At 46.1% G+C, this 21,543-nt stretch overlaps 1 protein-coding gene and 1 long non-coding RNA gene across 12 annotated transcripts in view; one reads left to right on the top strand and one right to left on the bottom strand.

Annotated features, from left to right (window-relative positions):
- The first annotated feature begins 792 nt into the window (after window positions 1-792).
- LOC147999958 (uncharacterized) overlaps window positions 793-21,543 on the top strand; it is a 35,553-nt gene continuing 14,802 nt past the window's right edge. Inside the window, exons 1-7 of one of the 6 annotated variants that reach the window (XR_015641422.1) lie at window positions 793-1,152; window positions 1,652-1,780; window positions 4,205-4,293; window positions 4,679-4,760; window positions 8,064-8,599; window positions 13,959-14,069; window positions 19,907-20,339. This is a non-coding gene — a long non-coding RNA (uncharacterized LOC147999958). Of the gene's footprint in view, window positions 1,153-1,651; window positions 1,781-4,204; window positions 4,294-4,678; window positions 4,761-8,063; window positions 8,600-11,162; window positions 11,410-13,958; window positions 14,070-15,486; window positions 15,619-19,906; window positions 20,340-21,543 lie in introns of those variants that run through there. The other 5 variants (XR_015641421.1, XR_015641419.1, XR_015641423.1 and 2 more) reach the window with 5 other exon arrangements.
- The window catches only part of Kif27 (kinesin family member 27), a 73,859-nt gene continuing 57,069 nt past the window's right edge, over window positions 4,754-21,543 (bottom strand). For 2 of the 6 annotated variants that reach the window (XR_015640633.1, XR_015640634.1), the window contains 6 exons: window positions 16,212-16,418; window positions 14,499-14,697; window positions 12,530-12,694; window positions 8,042-8,544; window positions 7,108-7,269; window positions 4,754-4,897 (listed from right to left, as the gene is read on the bottom strand). Coding sequence is in view for 4 of the 6 variants with exons in the window: in XM_087589772.1 (XP_087445898.1) it covers window positions 8,081-8,544; window positions 12,530-12,694; window positions 14,499-14,697; window positions 16,212-16,418 (1,035 nt within the window). In the remaining 2 variants the exon portion in view is untranslated. 6 annotated transcript variants of the gene reach the window in all.

Genomic DNA, 21,543 nt, shown 5'->3' with positions numbered 1-21,543 from the left:
TTATGACAAATGCAGTACTCTATTTGACATTATTGAGACGGCCACGTGTGTGCAATTGGGTAGGTTTGTGAAACCTCTATTGTCTGCTCCATTTTGTGATAAACTGAATAGTTTTCTTAAAATATAATCCACTTAAAAGGAAAAGCAGAAATCTCAACAAAGACAGCTACCCCTCTTCCAGAAAACTCCACTGTGGGAGGTAGCAGTTTGATGAGCAGGAGAGTTAGGTGAGCTGCTGAGGTTGTCCCTTGACCTGAGTGGCAGGCATGTTCTGCATTCTGTGGCAGCTCGCCCAGTTGTCCACTTGGGTGTGTGTACTGGGGGAAGAGGCAATGGGTAACATGCCTAAGAGAGACTTAAAGTGAAACAAAAGGAACTTAAGCAGAGGGTGAGCATGCTGGCCCACCCAATCATTCCCAACACTCAGGAGGCAGAAGCAGGTCAAACTCTGGGAGTTCAAAGCCAGCCTGGTCTATGTACTAAGTTCCAGGACAGCAACACTGTGCCTTTCAAACAGTAACAACACCTCAAACTTAAGCAGGTCGCTGCCTCTGGGCCTGAGGAGTCCAGGTTTGGGATAACTTGGCCAACTAAAATCGGTCAGATCTTTTAATATCTAGCTTCCTTGCTCATGGAAGACAGTAAATTTTCTACTTTAAGCTCCTGGGAATTTATTTAGGCACTCACTCTGACACTGAGCTGTAGCCCCAGCCCTCACTCAGGAAGTCTTCCTCCTTCCTTATTGGTTCACAATCCCACAGAACTCTTCAGACCGTAGGTTCTACTAACCTCGGGTCACCTCCTGATGGTTTGCCTGTTGAGGCCATGGGTCCTCTGGTGTAGGAGTGGAGCATTAACATCACTACATACACACAAACTACTGGGAAGGAGCTCCCTCTGAAAACCCACAATGGACAGCTACCATGGTAACATCAAATTTGATCTGATTCCTTCTGTATCTGAGTGTAGATCAGCCTTTATGAAAGCTGTGTGCTGGCAGTCTGATTATCTATCTGTGAAATGAGCCACAAGTGAAGCCGGCCTCTTCAGCTTCAGGAGATGTCATCGTTCCAGTTATGGTTCAGTCATTCTGAAGTAGCCATTGCTAAAGGAGGAAGTAACAAGTGGCCAGCAAGATTGGTCCAAATCCCGGTAAAAATGTGGTTTTTCACTCATAAATCAAGGATAGTAACAAAGTATGACTTAGTCTGTTGAGGAGGACTTAGCACATTTTAGATACTTTGCTGACAGAAGTCGCATGAAAATGCAGAGACTGTGGTAGCCTCTGTTAAGATGTATGAACTGGAGGGCAATTCATCTAGAAAACACTTTATTACACATGTGCTGGAAGTTAGTCCACTTAAGTAGGCAACGTTGGGAACCCAAATCTTATCGTAAACACACATTGCACTACTTCTGAATGTGTGTGTTTCTCTAGGAAAGCAACAGACTGCCACATATAATCTAAAACGGCCATTTCCTTCTCGTTAAAGGGATTACAAACGTTGCATTTGAAATACTTCATTTTTTAAAAATCAAAAATGATAAATAGCTCTTTTAATTTTGAAAAAGGCTTACTGGTAGTTTGGAAAACACCACTGATACCTATATTAAGATTACAGCTGGGGTGGTTATAACTGCTGAACCCCAGACCTAGCTGAGAACGTGTCCAGTGAGGAGAAGTTCAGATGCTGCCAGTCTTGAGAGGATACGAACTCACCTCAGGACTGACCCTGGCTTCACAGTGCTCCATTTCCTATTCTTCTAACCAGAGACCAAGGTATGTTAAAAAGTAACAATTCTTCTAAGTCCTCAGCCAAGACAAGCTCTGCCTCTCAAGGCAGACAAATGACTACTGGTTTGTAATGAATGAATGAAGATCTCTCCACATGGATATTTTGACGAGGGGGAAATTAAGCAAACTAATTGAGATTATTCAGTTTAGTAGAGCTGAGTCATCAATTTGTCTTCAATCATTTGCTTTATCGACTCTCTGGTTCTTCACTGTAGGCTCACGTGAGTCTTAAACCCTCTTGACATTACTGTCTCTAGTGCTGTTGGCTTCCAGTTTCGCTCACTGCTGTCAGGGGGTTGGGGGGGCTTTTATAGAATCCTGAGTAAATGGTAACCACAGGAAAAGAAACAGTATAAACACTGGGCTGTGTTCATTTCTTTTTTCTTTTGTTCTTTTTCGAGACAGGGTTTCTCTGGTTGTCTTATAACTCGCTCTGTAGATCAGGCTGGCCCCAAATTCTGAGATCTGCTGGGATTAGAGGGCTGTGTATTTTCAGATGTCAAGCTCAGTGCTCACTCTGAGTCTTCTGTAGAGGAGGTTTCAATGGGTGTCTTCCACAAGAATCTAATGTAGGCTTGGAGATGCCTGGGTGTTGGTGTTACATTTCTGTCCTTATGTCAGAGAAATAAAATAAGTCCTCTCCAAATAAGTAAAAAAATATACTTTTTTATGAAATACTTCCAAGTAAACTTGTGTTATCCCTCCATTCCTGTCCCTCGTTCTCAGCTGTCACCTGGTCTCAGTGGAGAGTGAAGGGTAAAGCATCATGTGCTTCTAATTTGCTGCTGAGAATTGGGGACATAGGATCGGGTGATAATTCTTCTAAAACAATGTATTCCATGCTGTTTTGGAGAGTGCAGTGGTGACCACTGGTAATCCCATCACTCCAGAGGGCCTAGAGAGCAGACTCTCTAGGGAATAAGAGAACCTTGCTAGGAGGAGGGGAGGGGAGTGAGGAGAAGAGGAAAGGGGGAGGGGAGGGGAGAGGGAAGGGGAGGGGAGGAGAGAGGAGAGAAAGAGGGAGGAGAGTGGAGAGGAGAGGAAAGGGTGAGGGGAGTGCAGAGGAGAGAAGGAGAAAGGGAGAGGGGAGGGGAGAGGGAAGGGGGAGGGGAGGAGAGGGGAGGGAGAATGCACAGGCACTTGCAGGGCTGCAGGGGTGGCTCAGCTGTTACCAATGCTTGCGACTTTTTCAGGCAACCAAAGTTAGTTCCCAGCATCCTTACTGGGCAGCTTATACCTAAGCGTAGCTCCTTCTGGCCTCTTTGGGCACATGCATGTGTGTGTACTCCCTCTAATACACACATATAAATCTAACATGGAGGGGTAAAAGGACATGTTAGGCCAGTGCAGGGTGCGTGTGTAGCACACAAGGCCTGGGCTTCATCTCCAGCACTGGGAGAGATAGACAGCTTAAATCAAATCAAATGAACAATATTTACCTATCTGGATTTGAAAAAAATCATACTATGTTTTGTATATACTGTAGTAAGCTTGAAACTATAAAACCTGAGTACCTTTAATTTCCATTTGTTCTACTTTGATGACATTTTAAAAAGTTTTAAACATTTTACTTTTCTGAGTGGCTTTATTCCTTGAGCATAAAGGATCTTACACATTGGAATGAAGACGGTAAAATTGCTGTGTCTCTTAAAGCAGTGGAGCCATAATCCATTAGAGATTGGCCAGAGTTAGCCAGTGGAACGTAACACTTAAGTCTAACTTAGTATCTTTGGGTTCAGAGAACCCAAATAAAGGCAATTCCATGCCTAATGACTGTTAGGGCTATCTACCAGAGACTGCTCAGACATGGGTTTAAGCCAAGAGAAATCTTTATTAAGCTGGCCAGTGACTACACTGGTGTTTGGGATCTTAGTGCATGCCTGAGTCTTTCTCAGAGTGAGCTTTTGAACACAGAGACCATGTCCTAGGTTGATATACATCAGTCGACAAGAAAAGTTAGCCAGAAGCAGGACTACAGAAAGTAAAAACCCTGGAGTGCATTTAGGGACCTTCCTAGAACTGTGGGCTTTGATGGCTTAGGCCTTCGGTTTGGTAGGGGTGCTGCCTACTTGCTGAGGTTTACCGCCCGAATGGTACTTCAGTCATGGTCTCAGTCGTGCTAAGGTCTCCGGACCCTGTTACATGGACCTTCCTATAAAAATATTTAAATATATTAAAATTATATATTTAAAATATAAAATATATTAAAATATAAAATATATAAAATGCCTGCCCTGGGCGGTTCTTTTAACCTTAATAAAATTGTCTGGAGCCAGGGTGGGGGCCGGGGCGGGGGTGGCAAATGAAAACTGGAAACACTTAAAACTGACACTGTAACACAGGGTTTCTGAGGTTCCTTTTTATAACTTCTCTTGTTCTGATTCCTCCCCTGCTGGGTTCAAATCAAAGGGATACCTTCACCATCAAACACCACTTCCAGTGTTTGGTGCCTGTGGGCAGCTCATCCTGAGACAGAAATGAGCAGTGGCCCTGTGCAGGTAAGGTGTGCATCTCTGTAGAGAACGTACAAACAGTCCCGTGAGAAAGTCAGTCGGTCAGCGGGTCAGTATCGGTCGGTTGGTTGGTCAGCTGGGCGGCAGCAGCAGCAGTGATGCAGCTGTCAGGGTAGAGGTGCCCGTCGCCCTCCCTGGTAAACTTCCACCCACATCCTAGGCTCCAAGCAGAGCGCGTCAGTGAGCGGGAGACAGTTACTGTAGCAGGCCTCAGTTTCCCTCGAATGTGATATGTTTTGAAAATGTTATGAAAATTAAGACAGCCGACAGCTTGCTCCAGTTCTAAATGTAGAATACAGACAGTGGGTGTGAGTGGCCCTCCCCTGGGTGCTCAGGCTGTGACGTGACACTGTCTGTTATTTACATCTAGTGTGTGCGAGCCAGTGCGGGGCACAGGACTACCCTCACTAGTGATTTGACTCCATCACAGTCATGGGAGCACCTGTTGTTAAGTAAGTTTATTTAATAAGTTTATTGCTGTGGTTAAACGAGGCAGTAGTGAGCGCGGATGAGCCCAGGCCACGACACTCAGCATTAGTTTTGCTGGCTCTGCACTCTGAATTCATAAGGACAGGAAAGACTGAAGCACCTAAAACATGACATCAGAGGAGGAAATCAAACTGAAGTAGCATAAAGTGCAGGTGAGTGCAGCTCAGAGGCAGAGCATGTAGGAGCTAGGAGTATCCCCACAGCCCGGCCTGACCCCAGCACCAGGGGTCAGGGTGATAAGAGTTGCCATTACCCAGGGTTCCCAGGTAACACTCGAGAGTCAGGGAAGGAAAGAACAGTTTAAAGGGGCAGACCATTCTCCCTTCAAATACTCCGTTGCATGTGGAAAACATAATGAACAACAACAAACCCACTTTATGTAAGCCTTCCAGCGGTGGCACATGCCTTTAATCCCAGCACTTGGGAGGCAGAGGCAGAAGCAGAGGGGCAGAGGGGCAGAGGGGCAGAGGCAGAGGCGCAGAGGCAGAGGCAGAGGCAGAGGCAGAGGCGCAGAGGCAGAGGGGCAGGGGCAGGGGCAGGGGCAGGGGCAGGGGCAGGGGCAGGGGCAGAGGCAGAGGCAGAGGCAGAGGCAGAGGCAGAGGCAGAGGCAGAGGCAGAGGCAGGTGTCTAGTGAGTTTGAGGTCAGCCTGGTATACAGAGTAAGTTCCAGGACAGCCAAGGCTACACAGGGAAACCCTGTCTTGAAAACAGAAAAAACCAACTCATTTTATAGAGATAAAGCTAGGCTGGCAAGATGGCTCAGTGGGTCGAGTACTTGCTGCTTAAGTGTGAGGTTATAAGTTCAGACAGACCCTTGGCACCCACAAAAAAGCCAGGGGTGGTGGTGTTTGGCTATAACCCCAGCATGGGGTGGGGCCAAAGAGATGGGTGCATCTTGGGGGTCTTGCTAGCTGGCCAGCCTAGTCTAAACAGTGACGAGGTTCAGTGGTAAACCCTTTCTAAAACATTACCTTGGAAGTAGTAAAGGAAGGCACTTGTTTTCACTCTGACTCCCATAGGCACATGCATAATGAATATGCATGCACATAACAAATATGCATGACCAAACACATACATGCACATGCCAGCACCAGTCCACGGGAACACAAGTGACAAAGTCTAACTGTGCTTGCACTGGGGAGGAGGTACCTTGTATTTTGATTATAATCAGACCGACCTAACTAAAATGGTTTACATTAGATTACATTGCTTGGGATATTATATATCTTTGAATATGGGAATGAAATTTGTCAAAGCATATACAAGTTACAAATGAAATGTTTAATGCAAATGGAGAAAGCATGCCCTTGTTACTTGGCAGTCAGTTCACATTTGTATCATTGGATAAAATTGCTGTAGTTTTATGTAACTTGTATAACTTTGTTAGTGAAAAAAAGTTTTTATTCCCACAAATAAATGTTTTAATCTTTTGGGTAAGAAGGATCTAGTATCAAAACACATTCTTGTATAAGTTACTTATTAAGGCACAGCATGTTATTTAATCTTAAATTTATATTAGGACCATTATTAATAAGATGTTTATTAATACATAATAGTATTTTTTTAGACAGGGTCTCTATATATAGTCCTGGTTGTCCTAGAACTTGCTATATAGACCAAGAGAACAGAGCTCCACCTGCCTCTCCCTCCAGAGTTCTGTGATTAAAGGCAGGTGACGCCACACTCACTCAATACAGAACTGTTAGGTTTTGTTGAAGGCACTGGCATTTTGCCATGATACACACACCTTGATATGTATATGGGCATACATGTATAGACATAGGCACACTTTACACAATGGATTCAGTGAGGAAGTTGGTACTGAGAGAATTCAGTGGGAGCAGAGCAAGCCTCTGTGCGGGTTTTGCCACCGGCTTGGGATAGTCTAGGGCCCAGCTTTGCTGTACATGGAAAAGGTGGGAAAGAAACAAAGCAACACCTTGTGGCATTATGATGAGATGTTGTCTGTAATAGACAAATATTGTAGGAAAGAACTAATTGCTCATTTAATTGAACCAGAAAACCATAAAGAGAAATTTTAGCAAGAGTTCATTGTACATTTTTACACCCCAATGCCCCTGAGCCAGCAAGGCTGGAAATGTGTGTGTGTGTGTGTGTGTGTGTGTGTGTGTGTGTGTATGTATATATGTGTGTATATATTTGTATATACATGTGTGTATGTATGTGTGTATATGTATATGTGTATATGTGTGTGTATATGCATATGTTTATATGTGTGTTTGTGTGTGTGTGTGTGTGTGTTACCAGACCACAGGGTACTCACACACTCTACATGGTCATACCACTCACACAGCTTTCTTCCTTGGAACGATGAATGACTTGGGTTACTCTGTGGTCAGTTTCCCTGTCCAGGAAGCTGCAGACATTTCTCTCAATTCTGGCATTGTCTGAGAGGTGATGTAGAATGCATAGGGCAGGATAAAGGTGAAAATTTGCATTCTATAAAAATAACTATAAAAACGAAAGATACCATGTTAGAGTTAACACTGGCACGCTAAGTTCTAACAACAGCCCACAGGCTTAACTCTGGCAAACATTTTCATTAGCTAGGTAATTCTGGCACAGTTGGGGATTATCTGGAGCTTAAAAATAGCATCACACTTGCATTTTAACGTTCAAGTACTATGAGCTATAATGTACTGCTACAATGTCTTTATATTATAAAATAATACACAGCAAAAGGGGATTTATTCCTAATTCTGTTCTTTGAATGTACATAGAGTAAAGTAACTGTCGGGAAAGGAGCTTACACTCACACACACTTAGAGCACACGTGGTTCAGACTCACACACACTTAGAGCACACGTGGCTCAGACTCACACACACTTAGAGCACACGTGGTTCAGACTCACACACACTTAGAGCACACGTGGCTCAGACTCACACACACTTAGAGCACACGTGGCTCAGACTCACACACACTTAGAGCACACGTGGCTCAGACTCACACACACTTAGAGCACACGTGGCTCAGACTCACACACACTTAGAGCACACGTGGCTCAGACTCACACACACTTAGAGCACACGTGGTTCAGACTCACACACACTTAGAGCACACGTGGTTCAGTATGCCAAGTGCTCAAAAACTAACAAAGCCCCAAATGCACCGCAGTACACAGGAGTGGTGTCAACCCCCTCTCCTGCGTCCTAGGAAAGGGCTGGCTACCCTGAGCTTTCATTCTGTAAGTCAGAAAATGGATCTTTGCACGTAGTTACAGACCTAAGAGTTTTATTGTTCACAGCCTGTGCCTTGACATCGCTAGCTTTCCTCCGGTTCTTCGAGGGAGTCAGCGGTCACTGATCGGACCCCAGCTCCAAGACTGGACCGCCGTAATGTCAGCTCCAGTGCAGAAATCTGCCGCAGTTCTCTGCGGCACACTTTGACAGGCTTGACCCCCTGAAGTTGTGCTATACTCCTCACAGGCTGAAGCTGGGGTGGGGGTGGACTCTGAGATTGTGTGAAGGCATGGGCCTCTGTTTTATCGGCACTGCTCTGCAGTTGGCCACTGGAGGGTGCTAACGAGCCGCAGACTGGAAGTGAGTCTGGGCCGTCTTCCAGGATCTGCTGGGTCAGCGGTGGGGTTTTTAGGCTGCTTGAAGAATTGTCTACTTCTTTTTCTCTTCCATTCAATTTTGTATTTTCAGTTCTAGATGCCCATTTTAGTTCTTCAGAAAGCACAGCGGCCTCTTCTGGATTCAGAACTCCATCTCCAGCATCATGATCTAAAGAGAACGCAACACAAAACAAAACAAGCAAACACCATCTTCTGAAAAACAGGTATTTTTGCCAAAGCATTGTACAAACTACATCATTGTCACTAAAGCCCTGGTACGTGCAAACTCTTGCTTCATGATTTCCTCAGACAGACAGATGTGTGACTCAGAGGCAGACTTGAGTCGCTTAGCTTACAATGTGAATATCAGATTTTTTTTTTAACCCATTAAAGTTGAAGATTCATCTAGTAATTTTGGTGCTCTCTATAAACCTATGAGCACTTCGCGTGCCTCTGAAATCTTTTTAAAGAAATAATCATTACTTTGTAGGTTTAATGTAATTTTACTTTATGTACATGGGTGTTTGCCTGCATGCATGTCTGTGTACCTAATGTATGATGCCTGGAAAGTAAACGTGTTATATCCTTTGGGAGTAGAGTTACAAATGACTGTGAGCTGCCAAGAGGGCCTGGGAACCAAACCTCAGTTCCCTGAAAGAGTGGTCACTGCTTTTACCTGCTAAGCCACCTCTCTAGCCTGAACAATTGTTTTACATCAATCTCCTACATTTATGTATGGGTATCATGTGTGAGCAATGTCTGAGGGGGCAAGGAGAGGGTGTCAGAGTCCCTACAGCTAGACTTACAGGCAGTTATGAAGCATCTGACATGGGTCTGAACTTGGGTTCTCTGCAAGGGCAGTGTGAGCTCTTAAGCAGTAAGCTGCCTCTGCAGCCCTCTGACTTGGACATCTCTCTTCTGTTTGTCCTCTGCTTGGCTGGGTACTGCTTAAGTCCAAGTCCTGGCCAAGTAAAGGCAGGCCTGGGCCTCAGGAGCCCTGTCCTCCCTCCAGGAGATATCACCACATGAACACATGCACGCACACTCACACACACACACTCACACACACACTCACACACACACACTCACACACACGCTCACCCACAAGCACACACACTCACACACACTCACACACACGCTCACCCACAAGCACACACACTCACACACACGCTCACCCACAAGCACACACACTCACACACACACTCACACACACACTCACACACACTCACATATACACACTCACACACACTCACACACACACGCTCACCCACAAGCACACACACTCACAAATACACTCACACACACGCTCACCCACAAGCACACACACTCACACACACGTATGAACTCTGGTCTTGGCTTCCACCTAGTGAGACAGCAATCTTCTGGTACCCACAGTATTCTGTGACACAACTCCACCCACCTTCAGTGAGTACAGCCCCTGCAGTGAATGATGGAGTGAATGAAGTTAAAACCTCGAGGTCTTCAACTTGCTTAAGTTTGTGATAGCTGCTAAGTTAGGGTGATAAAGTATTGCCAATTAGCATGAGCCCTCAGGTACTCAGCGCCCTTTTGGCCCTGTGGAGACAGGACCTAAGCGGGCTGATCAGTGGCAGCACTGAAGCCTGTACAAAGCTGGAGCTTGGCTTTAAAGTGACCTACACAATTGAAGGACAGAGCTGACTGCTGCACTGTGTCCTCTCACCCCACCCCCATGTAAATGCACACAGTAAGTAACAATGGAAAGATCTAAGTGGGCTTATCCAAGCCTTGGCGGAGAGTCCGTCTCTGTTTGCTATACAGCTGCTGAGAGGAGAGGCCTAGCTGCCTTCACCAGGCACCAAGGACAGTGCAGAGGCCAGGCTTCCCAGGGACTAGGATGCGGGCAGCTTTGGATCTGCTCTAATTCCAGGTGAAGATCTGTATCTTGGCTAGTTCAGGTTTTCTGGTTTGGAGAGACTTCAGTAAGTTCACCTTTGTTTTCCCAGTCCTAGGGTTTAAACTCATTGCTTTAAACCCTGGATTATAAACTAGAGTATGCTCGACTCTGTTAATTTTCTCTAGTTATACAACATTTGTAAAGATTTATTTATGTATTATGTATACAGAATTCTGCCTGCGTGTATGCCTGCAGGCCAGAAGAGGGCATCGGATCCCATTACAGATGGTTGTGAGCCACCATGTGGTTGCTGGGAATTGAACTCAGGACCTCTGGAAGAGCAGTCAGTGCTCTTAACCGCTGAGCCATCTCTCCAGCCCAGCCCCTTAAAACTGGTTTTGTTTTTATACTTGTATTTTGTGTCCGGGTGATTTTGCTTGCATGTCTGTCTGTGCAACACATGCTCACTTGATGCTGGTGGAAGCCAGAGGCATCTGTCCCTGGAGCTAGAGTCACAGACAGTTGTTCGCCACCACATGCGTGCTGGAACTCCAACTTCTGCCCTCTGGAAGAACAGCCAGTGCTCTGAACTACTGAGCCATCTCTCCAGCCCCAGAAATTATTTTTAAAAACAGTTAGAAATAAGTATTTTTTAAATATAACTTTCTAACTTTCAAATATTGGGTCAAGTTATTCTAGAAATATTGATTGTTGCCCTATTTTGAGGTCTTATAAAATATAACAATATATTCCCTTTCAGAAACTTTTGTTTTTTGCAGAGTTCTTTGTCATTCTACTTATTAAGGGGCTAATTTTACATATGCCATTTAATTATTATTGAATTTGATCAATTCTGGAGGTCATGCCTTAGCACTGATTTTAAATATTTATTTATTTATTTTATGTATAAGTACACTGTAGCTGTCTTCAGACACACCAGAAGAAGGTATCAGAGCTCATTACAGATGGTTGTAAGCCACCATGTGGTTGCTGGGATTTGAACTCAGGACCTCTGGAAGAGCAGCCAGTGCTCTTAACCGCTGAGCCATCTCTCCAGCCCCCAGCACTGATTTTAAAATACACACTTTTACTTCTGTTGTGTTACTTTCCTTTGTACAGTCTTTTAAATAACTTGTTGAATAAAGATTTATTTACGTATGATGTGTATATATGTGTGTCTATGTGAGGCCATAGTGTGTCACCCTCTGGAGTGAGTTACCGGGGACTATGAGCACCATGTGGGTCCCAGTGCTCCTAACCACCAAGGCATCTCCTGCTGCATAATTGCTTTTGGTAACCAGAAAGCTTAATTCCTATAATAGAGAAAAGTAATAGACAGGGCCTTCAAGGTTAAGGGTCAAAGACAGCAACAGCCAATGGCGCATAGCAGACATTAAGGCAGTCGTCTCTCTAGAGCTTCATGTATTACCTCAGTGCAGCTCTGTGTCTAATTTACATATTCTACTGTGGGACAGTCAAGTGTGCTCCTCAGCTCTTAGTCAGAGAAGGCAAACGGGTCTGTAGCTGAGCCGTGGCCAGCACCTGAAGTGTCCTGAGCAGTCCACAGTTGCAGTGGACATTGATAAACTCAGGGCAGACTCACACGTCTGAGCTGAGGAGACCTGGCAGACAGAGGTGCCAGTGTGTGTGCGATGCAGGGCTCAACTTCTAGGAAGGGGAAGAGGCTCCGTTTTCTAATTCACTGCACAAGAATTAAGCCTGGCATTTATACTATCCCAAGATGTTATTTGAAACAACCTTTATTTGGTTTCAATATATTCTTTTGAAACAATACTTTACCTATATTGTACTTTCATTTTCAAACTTGATCTGATTATTTTTCATAATAAGTAAAGCTATGCCCATGAGAAACCAAAATGATCACGCAGGTACATGACCAGGGCACGTCTGAGCGCAGTGCATGTGGGACCAGGTAGTCCTCCGTTACCATATTAAGTTTGTGTTAGGACTGTGGATATATGGAAAGTCTATGTCTGTCTCAGCACTCAGGAGACAGAGGCAGGCTCTGGGTTCGAGGCTACAGAGCAGGTTCTAGGACAGCCAGAGCACACAGAGGAAACCCTGCCTCAGACAGCGAAAAATAGAAAAAAACAAAACAAAACAAAACAAACCATGAAGATTCTGCCCCCTACACCCCCATGTTCATTTCCCCAGCACTTATATAAAACTGTCTGTCCACCTCCCCCACACAACCTCGTCACTGGGGAGTACGACCAGGGAGGGTCTCAGCAAGCGTCAGGGACACTGGAGGCCTTACGCTCCGTCAGTGTACGCTGCCACTGCACTGCTCCCTGCACGGGGTCCTTCAGTCTCTTCTTGAGGTCTCTGCTGGTTTTCTTGTAGAAGTAAAGGTCCTTTTCCAGCTGCTGGATCTTGTCTTCGTATTTGTTTAAGGTTTCTATAATGCCTTCTCCATCTTGGTCTGCAAGCAAACATTCACATTGACCTTGGACTTTAGCATAGCTCCTGGCTCACCTGAGGAATCACCTCAGGGCATCTTTCAGGCACAGCTCGGATTCTGTGCCTATGAACTTTTTCATGATTGCACCCTCACTTCCTTCTCTACCCACGATCTGACAGAGGGTAGAAAAGGGGGTTTGCCGTTGCTGCTGATGAGGCTTGTTTACCAAAGACAGCAGAAACGGGAATTTCCTCTTTTTTTTTTTTTTTTTTTCCGGAGCTGGGGACCGAACCCAGGGCCTTGTGCTTGCTAGGCAAGTGCTCTACCACTGAGCTAAGTCCCCAACCCCCGGGCATTTCCTCTTAAATAACAACTCACCTGTGTAGCGCGCTCTAGTCATGCTACCATATTACGTTGTTAAGTTTGTGTTAGGACTGTGGATCTATGGAAAGTCCTAAGTCTGAACTTAGAGACCCCAGAAATATACAGTCAAACGTCCCACTGTTAATAATGAGTCTAGAAAGATTAAATTACAAGGAAAAAACACTACAGGATGGGTGTTGGGGAGCTCTGATTGTTGCCCCAGGTAATGTAAGACTTGTAGGTGATATTTATGAATGAGTGCCTCTGTTCTGTAATGACCTGCTGTCAGGTACCTTTAGACCTTCCTATGACCACATCCATCGTTTTCACTCTTTTGCTATTCTTACATCTTATTTAAAAGTTACTTAGACCCATAGCATTTCAATGGTGGAGTGCATGACTCTTGTCTGCAAGGTTTGATTTTCAGCACCCAAACCGAAAAGGCTAACCAACCAAAGCACAGAGCTTTGGTTTCCATACCAATGCACTTGAAATTAGGAAGCCCACAAATTGCTAATGTTTAACTAGCACGTGTAATATATATAGCTATAGAAACCATTTAACTTTTATTAACGTCTTTTGAGACACGGTGTCACGGGTGTAGGAGTGTCAGAACAGACCTGAGGCTCACACATGCTCTGTGGGCGCTGTGCTAGCTGAGAACTCTTGTGTGCTCTGGCCACCTCCAAAGCTCACAACAGCTGTGTGCGGTCATCACGCTCACAGAGCCTTCAAGCACAGTTACAGAAAGAACAGGGTACGTCTGCGTGCAGCGGCGTGTGGGACCTGGCACCGGAAATTCTGTTCATGAGGCAAAGCAGTTGCTGCTTAGCTTTGTAAGATTAACTTTGTCGTTTCCTCCACACCCAAGTCACATTTTCCAAGTTCTGTTCTTCAGGTTGTTTCTTTTAAATCCCTTTAGGTCACATCAGCTGTGTTCCTGAGCACCGAGGCCGAGCGGCTCCACTGAAGCTGGAGCAGACTCAGCCCTCGGTGACTGAGCTGCCTGTGTGGGGACCAGCCATGTTCTCAGGTAATGTGAGGAGACCATGACAGCAGCGCTTTCTACACCAGAATCTGTTGTTGGGCTTCTTTTAACCCATAATGTATAAAACTTTATAATCAACTAAAACATTACAATAGACCCTCTCACTTCATCTGTCCAATGCCAGAAGTTGTCTTACATTTCCACATAAAAGCCAGACCAACAGCAAACCACAGGATTTCAGGATTTCTTGGGTGTCTTCGAGCAGGCACCTTCACACACGAGTCATCTTATATCAAAATGATAGGAAACGTGGTAGCCATGCAAGTAAAGGTCAAGGGCATCTGTAAGTAGTGACCGTGCACACACAGTGGGGCAGTGACACAGCTAAGCATACTGTGGCAGGCTCCTAGCTCCCTTCCTTAGCACTTCCCTTGCCCCACCCCCTTAAGTGACTGACAGCAGGGGAGGGGCTACCTTTGAAATGATGTAACAACAACTGCATCTTCTGTTCATGTTCCTTTTGCTGGAGGGTCAGTCTTCGGTCACACTGCAGTCTCAGATACTCCAATGCAGATTCTAACTCGTGGACCATATTATCCCGTTCCAGAACCTTCATTTTCATCTCTTTATTCTGCAACTGTTGTTTACGTTCAGCTTCTCGCAAATTTATCACCTATCAAAGACAAGCTTTTGATCTTTTAAGTGCATTTGACCTACCTAACACAATAGATTACCTGGCTTTCTTAGGACACTTAAAGGTGAGGCTACTTAGCCTCAATAATACCTTAAGGTCCTAAAGGAACCGGACAGACGCCGTGCAAGCTTTAGCTATAACTATCGAGTAGCACTGAGTCGTTCCACTCCCATTTTCAATACAGTGTTGAGCAATGATCACCCTTCCAAAGATTCCTAGATACCATCTCTGCTGCCCAGATTATAGGATTCTCTTTCTTGGTTCCTTTTCTTCTGAAGACATGGTTTTACTATACATCCCTGCTGGCCTTGAACTGGCCTCCTAAGTGCTTGGAATCTGGAGACACGTGCCACTGTAGCCGGCTACAATTCTGTAATTGTTTGTCTAGTCCACACTGCTAGAGAGGAATGTCTATATTCTTGCAACATCTACCTATTACTCTGTCTTATGCAAGGAATATTTTAACCTTAAATGCCAAAGTTCCGTTTCAGGCCATTGCATTTTGTGTGTTGAGGTGTGCTGTGTTGGCAGGAAGGCAGAGCGCTGTAGACAGAGAGACCTGACAGGACTCTCAATGACTCCCATTAAAATAATACTCATGTGGCCTTGGCTAAGAACCCCAGGATGCCATCACAGACTCTTGTCTCCAAGCCTAGGGCGCATGCCCACTACATAGAGTCTATTAGTAATGGCTGCTGACCACTGACCACTCAGGCTTGGGAGACCGCTTACTATTTTCATTCCCTTTTTTTTTTTTTTTTGAGACAGGTCTCCCTGTGTTGCTCTGGCTGTCCTGCAACTCACTCTGTAGACCACATTGGCCTCGGACTCACAGAGATCCAACTCTGTCCCTGGTGTTGGGATTAAAGGTGTGTGCCACTGTGCTGAGCTTAGTATTTCACACAATTACACTGGAAAGTCTTTGTTTTAGTTTGCATCAGATACTCTTATTAATTCAATATATTTTTAGGGAAAAGCTATTCTTCATAATATATATTTCAAGTGGAAAAATATTAGAGAAAACATTAACATAGTTCTCAATGTTAAAAACCATCTCTAAGAGTAAATTGCCATACTATCGATGGCACCAGTGAGCCACGCTGTCTCCACTCAGCTCACACAGCGTGGTGAGAGAGGACGGGGAATGCACACATTCACCCTATTCACAGCCACGGAGGAAAGAAACCCAAAGTTAGAGGACCCTAGACTTCTCATAAATAGTATTTACATGTGGAATCAAGAAACAACAGGGGAGGCTGTCAGTTAAACTGTCTAGACCTCCTATTAGGGGACCTTCGCCTTTAACCACCTCAGAGTTAAGGCTTACTTAGGTAATTCACAAACCTCCTGGGAACACTCAGGTCTATAAAGGAAAGCTGTGCTCACACTAAGTTGACCACCAAGTCTTTGAGAATTTTACTTTCTTTCAAAGCTCAATATAAATAAGGCACTGTGACCTTTTATGACGAAAGTGGTGTTCTTTAGAAACATACCTTGTTGAAATATTTGAAAAGAATAGCTCTAATCTCAGCAATATTCAGGCAAACTAGTTTCTCCAGAACATTCGATTCACTTTGAGAGAGGTTCTGGAATGATGATTTGAGGGAGCTCTGGCGATTCTGGATGCTTTCGTTCTTGAATTCAATCGCAGCTTCCAGAGCCTCTATTCCTTCTTCAAGTTGGAAAAGGAGATGTTCCTCCTAGAGATATAGAAAGAATTCATTTAAGGAAGAGGTCTGACCTGCACACTCTGTCATTCACTTAGACCAGCTCTCACCATGTGACTGAGTTTAAGGGATGACACCCTAAGCTCTCACTAGATGTTAAGGACACAGCGTTTGAGATCTGGCTAAGCTACATGAGGTAGTGTGTGCTAGTGTACGTATGACACACGGTCAGCCAGCCTTCACAGTAACATTACATATCAGAAGAGGCAAAGGTTAGGTGAGTTCCATGGTGTCCCAAGGCTCTGCATCGAGCCCTGATTACCTGATCTCAGGGAGATGCCTGAGCGTAGCCTCAGCTCATAGAATCTGCAATACTGTGGTCTCCCTCAATATTCCTACAGTGCATGTACAATGAACAGTCTGTCCTGATGAGGCCTGACCTAGCAAAATACCACAGGGCTGGGACAGGAGGAGGAGACGCTTGGAGCTGACTAAGAACTACTGACGAGGACAGTGTGGACAATGCAGCAGAAGGGACAGAAGCAGCCAGGGCTCAGAAATGTTTCTTATGAGTTCTGTGAAATGAGTCAGACATAGAGGTGTGTGCCCAACGTTCCAGGATTTGGAAGGCTAAGGCAGGAGAATCATGAGTTCAAGGGTTCCATAATGAAACCCTGTTTTAACCCCCTTCAGAAAAGAACAGTTCATATGGTAGCAGTCTAACACCAGCTAATATGCTGTTTGTGTCAGAAAACCTAATAGTTCTTTGAGCTGTCCGAGGTTATTCTATCTGAAGACAAGAGGTGTATGTCTATTCCTATGTCTGTGTAGAGCAAGCTTCTGCAGGAAGACGGCCTTGCCCATCCTCAGCCCTCTGCTACACACTGATGCTAAACGTCCTCACTGAGAAACTCCTCAGGATGTTTACTGTATGACTTAAGCCTAGTACTTATTGGACGACTTAATGAACATTCAAAACCACTTCCATTTGCCTGTTGTGTTCCCGCACTTCTAAAGCTCTCAGGACTTCCAGACCTCCTGGTCCCTGGCTCAGGAGGCAGGTCACAGCTTCATCTATCAGGAAGTCACAGATTCACTTAAAAAAGCTGTCTTATCAAATCTTCTGGAAGAACAGCGTGGGGGAAAAGTTCAGTAGTCATTTCTCTGTGCAGTAACTAACCATCCTTGGATTGTAGGGGAACTGTCCCAAGAAAAACACAACAATCATATTTTGAAACATTAGGTTTTAAATCTAAAATTATTGTGTGTTGTTCACGCCTGTGAGTACAGGCCCTCCCCGCGGAACCCAGAAGAGGACATTAGCTGCTGTGCAGCTGGAGTGCAGGGGCTGTGAGGACGAACGTGAAACTGAGTGCAGGCCCCGGCCACAAACGCCAGGCCCCAGCCACAGACACCAGGCCCCAGCCACAAACACCAGGCCCCAACCACAGACGCCAGGCCCCGGCCACAGACGCCAGGCCCCGGCCACAGACGCCAGGCCCCGGCCACAGACGCCAGGCCCCGGCCACAGACGCCATCTTTCTGGCCCCACTGGTCACATTTTTAAGAGGAGGAGAAAAAAGTCACTTCAAATACTTTTGAAAGGTACTTTACATGGATGACTAAAAGGAACCAAGAAACAGAAGTGAGTTATCTAAAAACAGACTACATATGACTTTCCAATGCATACTCTTATTATAGTTTATCAAACATAAATACCGAAGGTTGGCTGAGGATAGTTTAGAACACAGCTGGGAGTAATGCAAGCTTAAGTTTAGTGTCTGCAGTTTTGAACGTGAGTTCAGAAAGGGCTGAAAAAACAGAAAGCTACTACTGTGGAACCCTGAGGACTCCCCACCTCAGTGAGACAGCTCCGGAGGGGAAGTCTTTTCCTGTGAGGCCTAACTACCTAAGTTTGTTCCCTGGAATCCACGAGGCAGGGAGGAGTGAATAACTGACTCCCTGAAGTAGTTTGAATTAAATGGCTGCCACGGGCCCAGAGGGAGTGTCAGTATTAGGGGGTGTAACCTTGTTGGAGTGGGTGTGGCCCTGTTGGAGGAAGTGTGTCACTGGGGGTGGGCTTTGAGATCTCAGATGCTCAAGCCAGACCCAGTGTCACTCTCTCTCCCTGCTGCCTGCCTATGCAGATGTAGAACTCTCAGCTCCACTCCAGCTCCATGACGACAAGGGACTGACCCTCTGAACTGTAAGCCAGCCCTGATTAAATGCTTTCCTTTATAGAAGGTGCTATGGTCATAGTGTTTCTTTACAGCACTAGAAACCCTAACTAAGACAGAAGTTGATACCTGGACTGGAGCACTGTTGTAATTGGCCTGACCATGCTTCTGTTTGGGTGAATGTGGACTTTGGACTAGAAAAGCAGTCGAGTGCTTTAAGTGGGCCTTGATGGGCTATTCTAGTAGGAGCACGGAAGAGTGGTGCTGAGGGTGACTGGAACTACCGGGCCTGGCGCAAGAGGTTTCAGAGGAGAAGAATATTAATATATGACCTAAAAAATTATTCTTTGATATTTTACCCATTGACTGCTTTCTGCATTTGTCCAAAAAACCTTTGCCTGTGTTGTGTGGCTACTAGTGGCCCATCTTCTGTAGATCTGTAATGAACAGGAGCGAGCTGAGCAAGGAAGATACAAAATGTCCACTTTGAGGAGAAAAGGGGCACCAGGAAGTGTAAACAGACTGAAGAGGAGTCTGATGCTGGGTGGGATAAAGGGAGCGGTGGCCTCAGGGCAGGACCCACCCAGCTAAGATGCGACTTGTGGAAAGGAATTAAAAAGCTTAGGGCCAAAAAAAAAAAAAAAAAAAAAAAAAGCTTAGGGCCAGGCATGGTGGTGCACACCTTTAATCCCAGCACTCTCAAGGCAGAGGTGGCAATGCTCTGAGTTTGAGGCCAGCCTGGTCTACAGATAGAGTTCCAGGGCAGCCAAGCTTAGACGGTGAAGGAGGCCATCACGAACAGAAAGCTGGTGATGTACTTGAACGAGGGGCCATGGTTCAGCCCCAGCAGCAGTAGAACTTGGCAGCTTTGGCCACATGGCTCTGTCTTTAGCCAAGGACACAGGAAAGGGGCTGTGGGATCTCCCTCCAGGGCTAAGCAAAGTCGCTCAGGCCAGGCGTGGGGCGGGGGTGTCCCTGCATGGAGGCCTAGAGAGGCCATTGTGAGGCTGGAGCCTGGGTTGCCTTGGAGACCCTAAGATGTTGGAGATGCCAGAGCCATGGGATTCCTGCTGAGGAGAGCTGCTAACAGGGAGTGGAACCAGCCCAGGAGAGAGAAGTGTGTTGCAGTCAGCAAAGGAGAGAGGAGTTAGATATGTGAAGAGCCCTTCGACATCAGACATGGAGACGCTGAGTGTGGAGTCTGTTCTGCTGGTTTCCGTCTCGCTTTGGCACAGTGCTTCCTCACCCTGCTCCCTCCCCTTTCCTTGGCATGGCAGTTAGATCCTATCCCGTGTCACTGTGTGGTATATGCACGTCACCTGTCCCATTTTCGTGATTGTGCAGGGGCTACAGTTAAGAGACTGCCATGAGTCTCAGAAGAGAGTTTGAGCTTGGCCTGTACATCGTGTTGAATCTGATGGACTGTGGGGACTGTTGCAGTTGGACTGAGTGCTTTCTGCATTAGGATCCTGCTACAAGCCAGGGAGTAGACTGTGGTGATTTGAATGAAAATGGCTCCCATAGGGCCATAGGGACTGGCACTGTTAGGCGGTGTGGCCCTGTTGGAGGAAGTGTGTCACTGCAGGACGGGTTTGAGGTCTCAGATGCTCAAGCCAGGCCCAGTGTCACTCTCTCTCCCTGCCGCCTGCCTATGCAGATGTAGAATCAGCTCCTCTCCAGCTCCATGTCTGCCTGTGTGCCGCATGCTTGCTGCCATGACGACAATGAACTGACCCTCTGAACTGTAAGCCAGCCCTGATTAAATGTTCTCCTTTATAAGAGTTGCCTTGGTCGTGGTGTCTCTTCATAGCAGTAGAAACTCTAGCTAAGACGACACGCCCCAGATTCTCCACTGATCTCCATACATGTGCTGTGGCGCATGTGCACACATACATGTGCAAATGTACAAGGGCACACACACCCTCCACACAATGACATCCTAAGGTGAAAATTCACAATAAAAGGAAGCAGTGCACGCGGTTGTGGGTCCCTCTTATTCAAGGTCGGGGCTGTGGCAAAGCACCCAGCACATCACCATTACACCCTGACAGCGGGTCTGGGTGGGTCCTGCGCATTGACAGAAACAGGGCCTAGAGCAGTAGTCTGTGGTGTTTTAGACCACATGTCCCTTCAATAGAGAAGTGAGACAAAGACTACAGCTTTCAAGCAAGTACTCCGTCACGTGCATCAGGGCTGAGTGAATGTTAAATAATGTTAAAGATGGGAGCAGAAGGGAAAGACAGATAGACGCTCTTACATGTTCTCCTGTACACCACTTACTATAAACAAACAGCAGTGTTTATCCTGTCATCTGCAGCCGCACGGACAGAGACAGAGGACATTAAGTCAGTGGCTAGGCCTGGCACAGAAAAACGAACATGAAGCAGGCAAGCGAGAGGTTACTAGGCACCAAATCCAGTTAGGTAGGTGGATCCTGTCCTCACGCTCCTTAGTACAGCAGAGGTCCCAGGTAGATTCAAGTGTCAACTTGATACAGCTAGAGTCACCTGAGGAGGGCGGGGTCCCCAGATGGACGGACCTGTGGACAGGTCCATTAGTGTGGCACTGTCTTGACTGTTGACTGACAGAGGCAGCAGCAAGCAGAGAATGAGGCAGCAAACACACCAACAAGCAGTGCGCCTCCACCGTGTCCGTCCGTCCAAGTTCTCGCGGAGTTCCTGTCCTGACTTCCCTCAGTGACGGACTATGACTGGAAGCTGAAATGTACTCTCCCCCTCTGAGCTTCTGTCACGTTATCACGGCAGCAGGAAGGAAACTAGAACATGAATTGTACCAGAAGTGTGGCGGGCGGCCTCACTGTGGGGTCTGGAGAAGAATGGGAAGCCCTTAGCACCATATGGAGAAGCTGTGTGGAGGATAAGAACGCCAAGGGGAATGCAGACAGTGGAGGCCTGGGGTGTGAGGGTCAGAGCAAAGCCACGGGTCTAGTAAGACTTGGGATGTGGCCATTAGGAGATTTT

This window comes from Rattus norvegicus, chromosome 17, assembly GCF_021556685.1.
Source record: "Rattus norvegicus strain SHRSP/BbbUtx chromosome 17, alternate assembly SHRSP_T2T, whole genome shotgun sequence".
NCBI lineage: Eukaryota > Metazoa > Chordata > Mammalia > Rodentia > Muridae > Rattus > Rattus norvegicus.
Note: the sequence above shows the minus strand (reverse complement) of the source record. Positions and strands in the feature narration are given on the sequence as shown.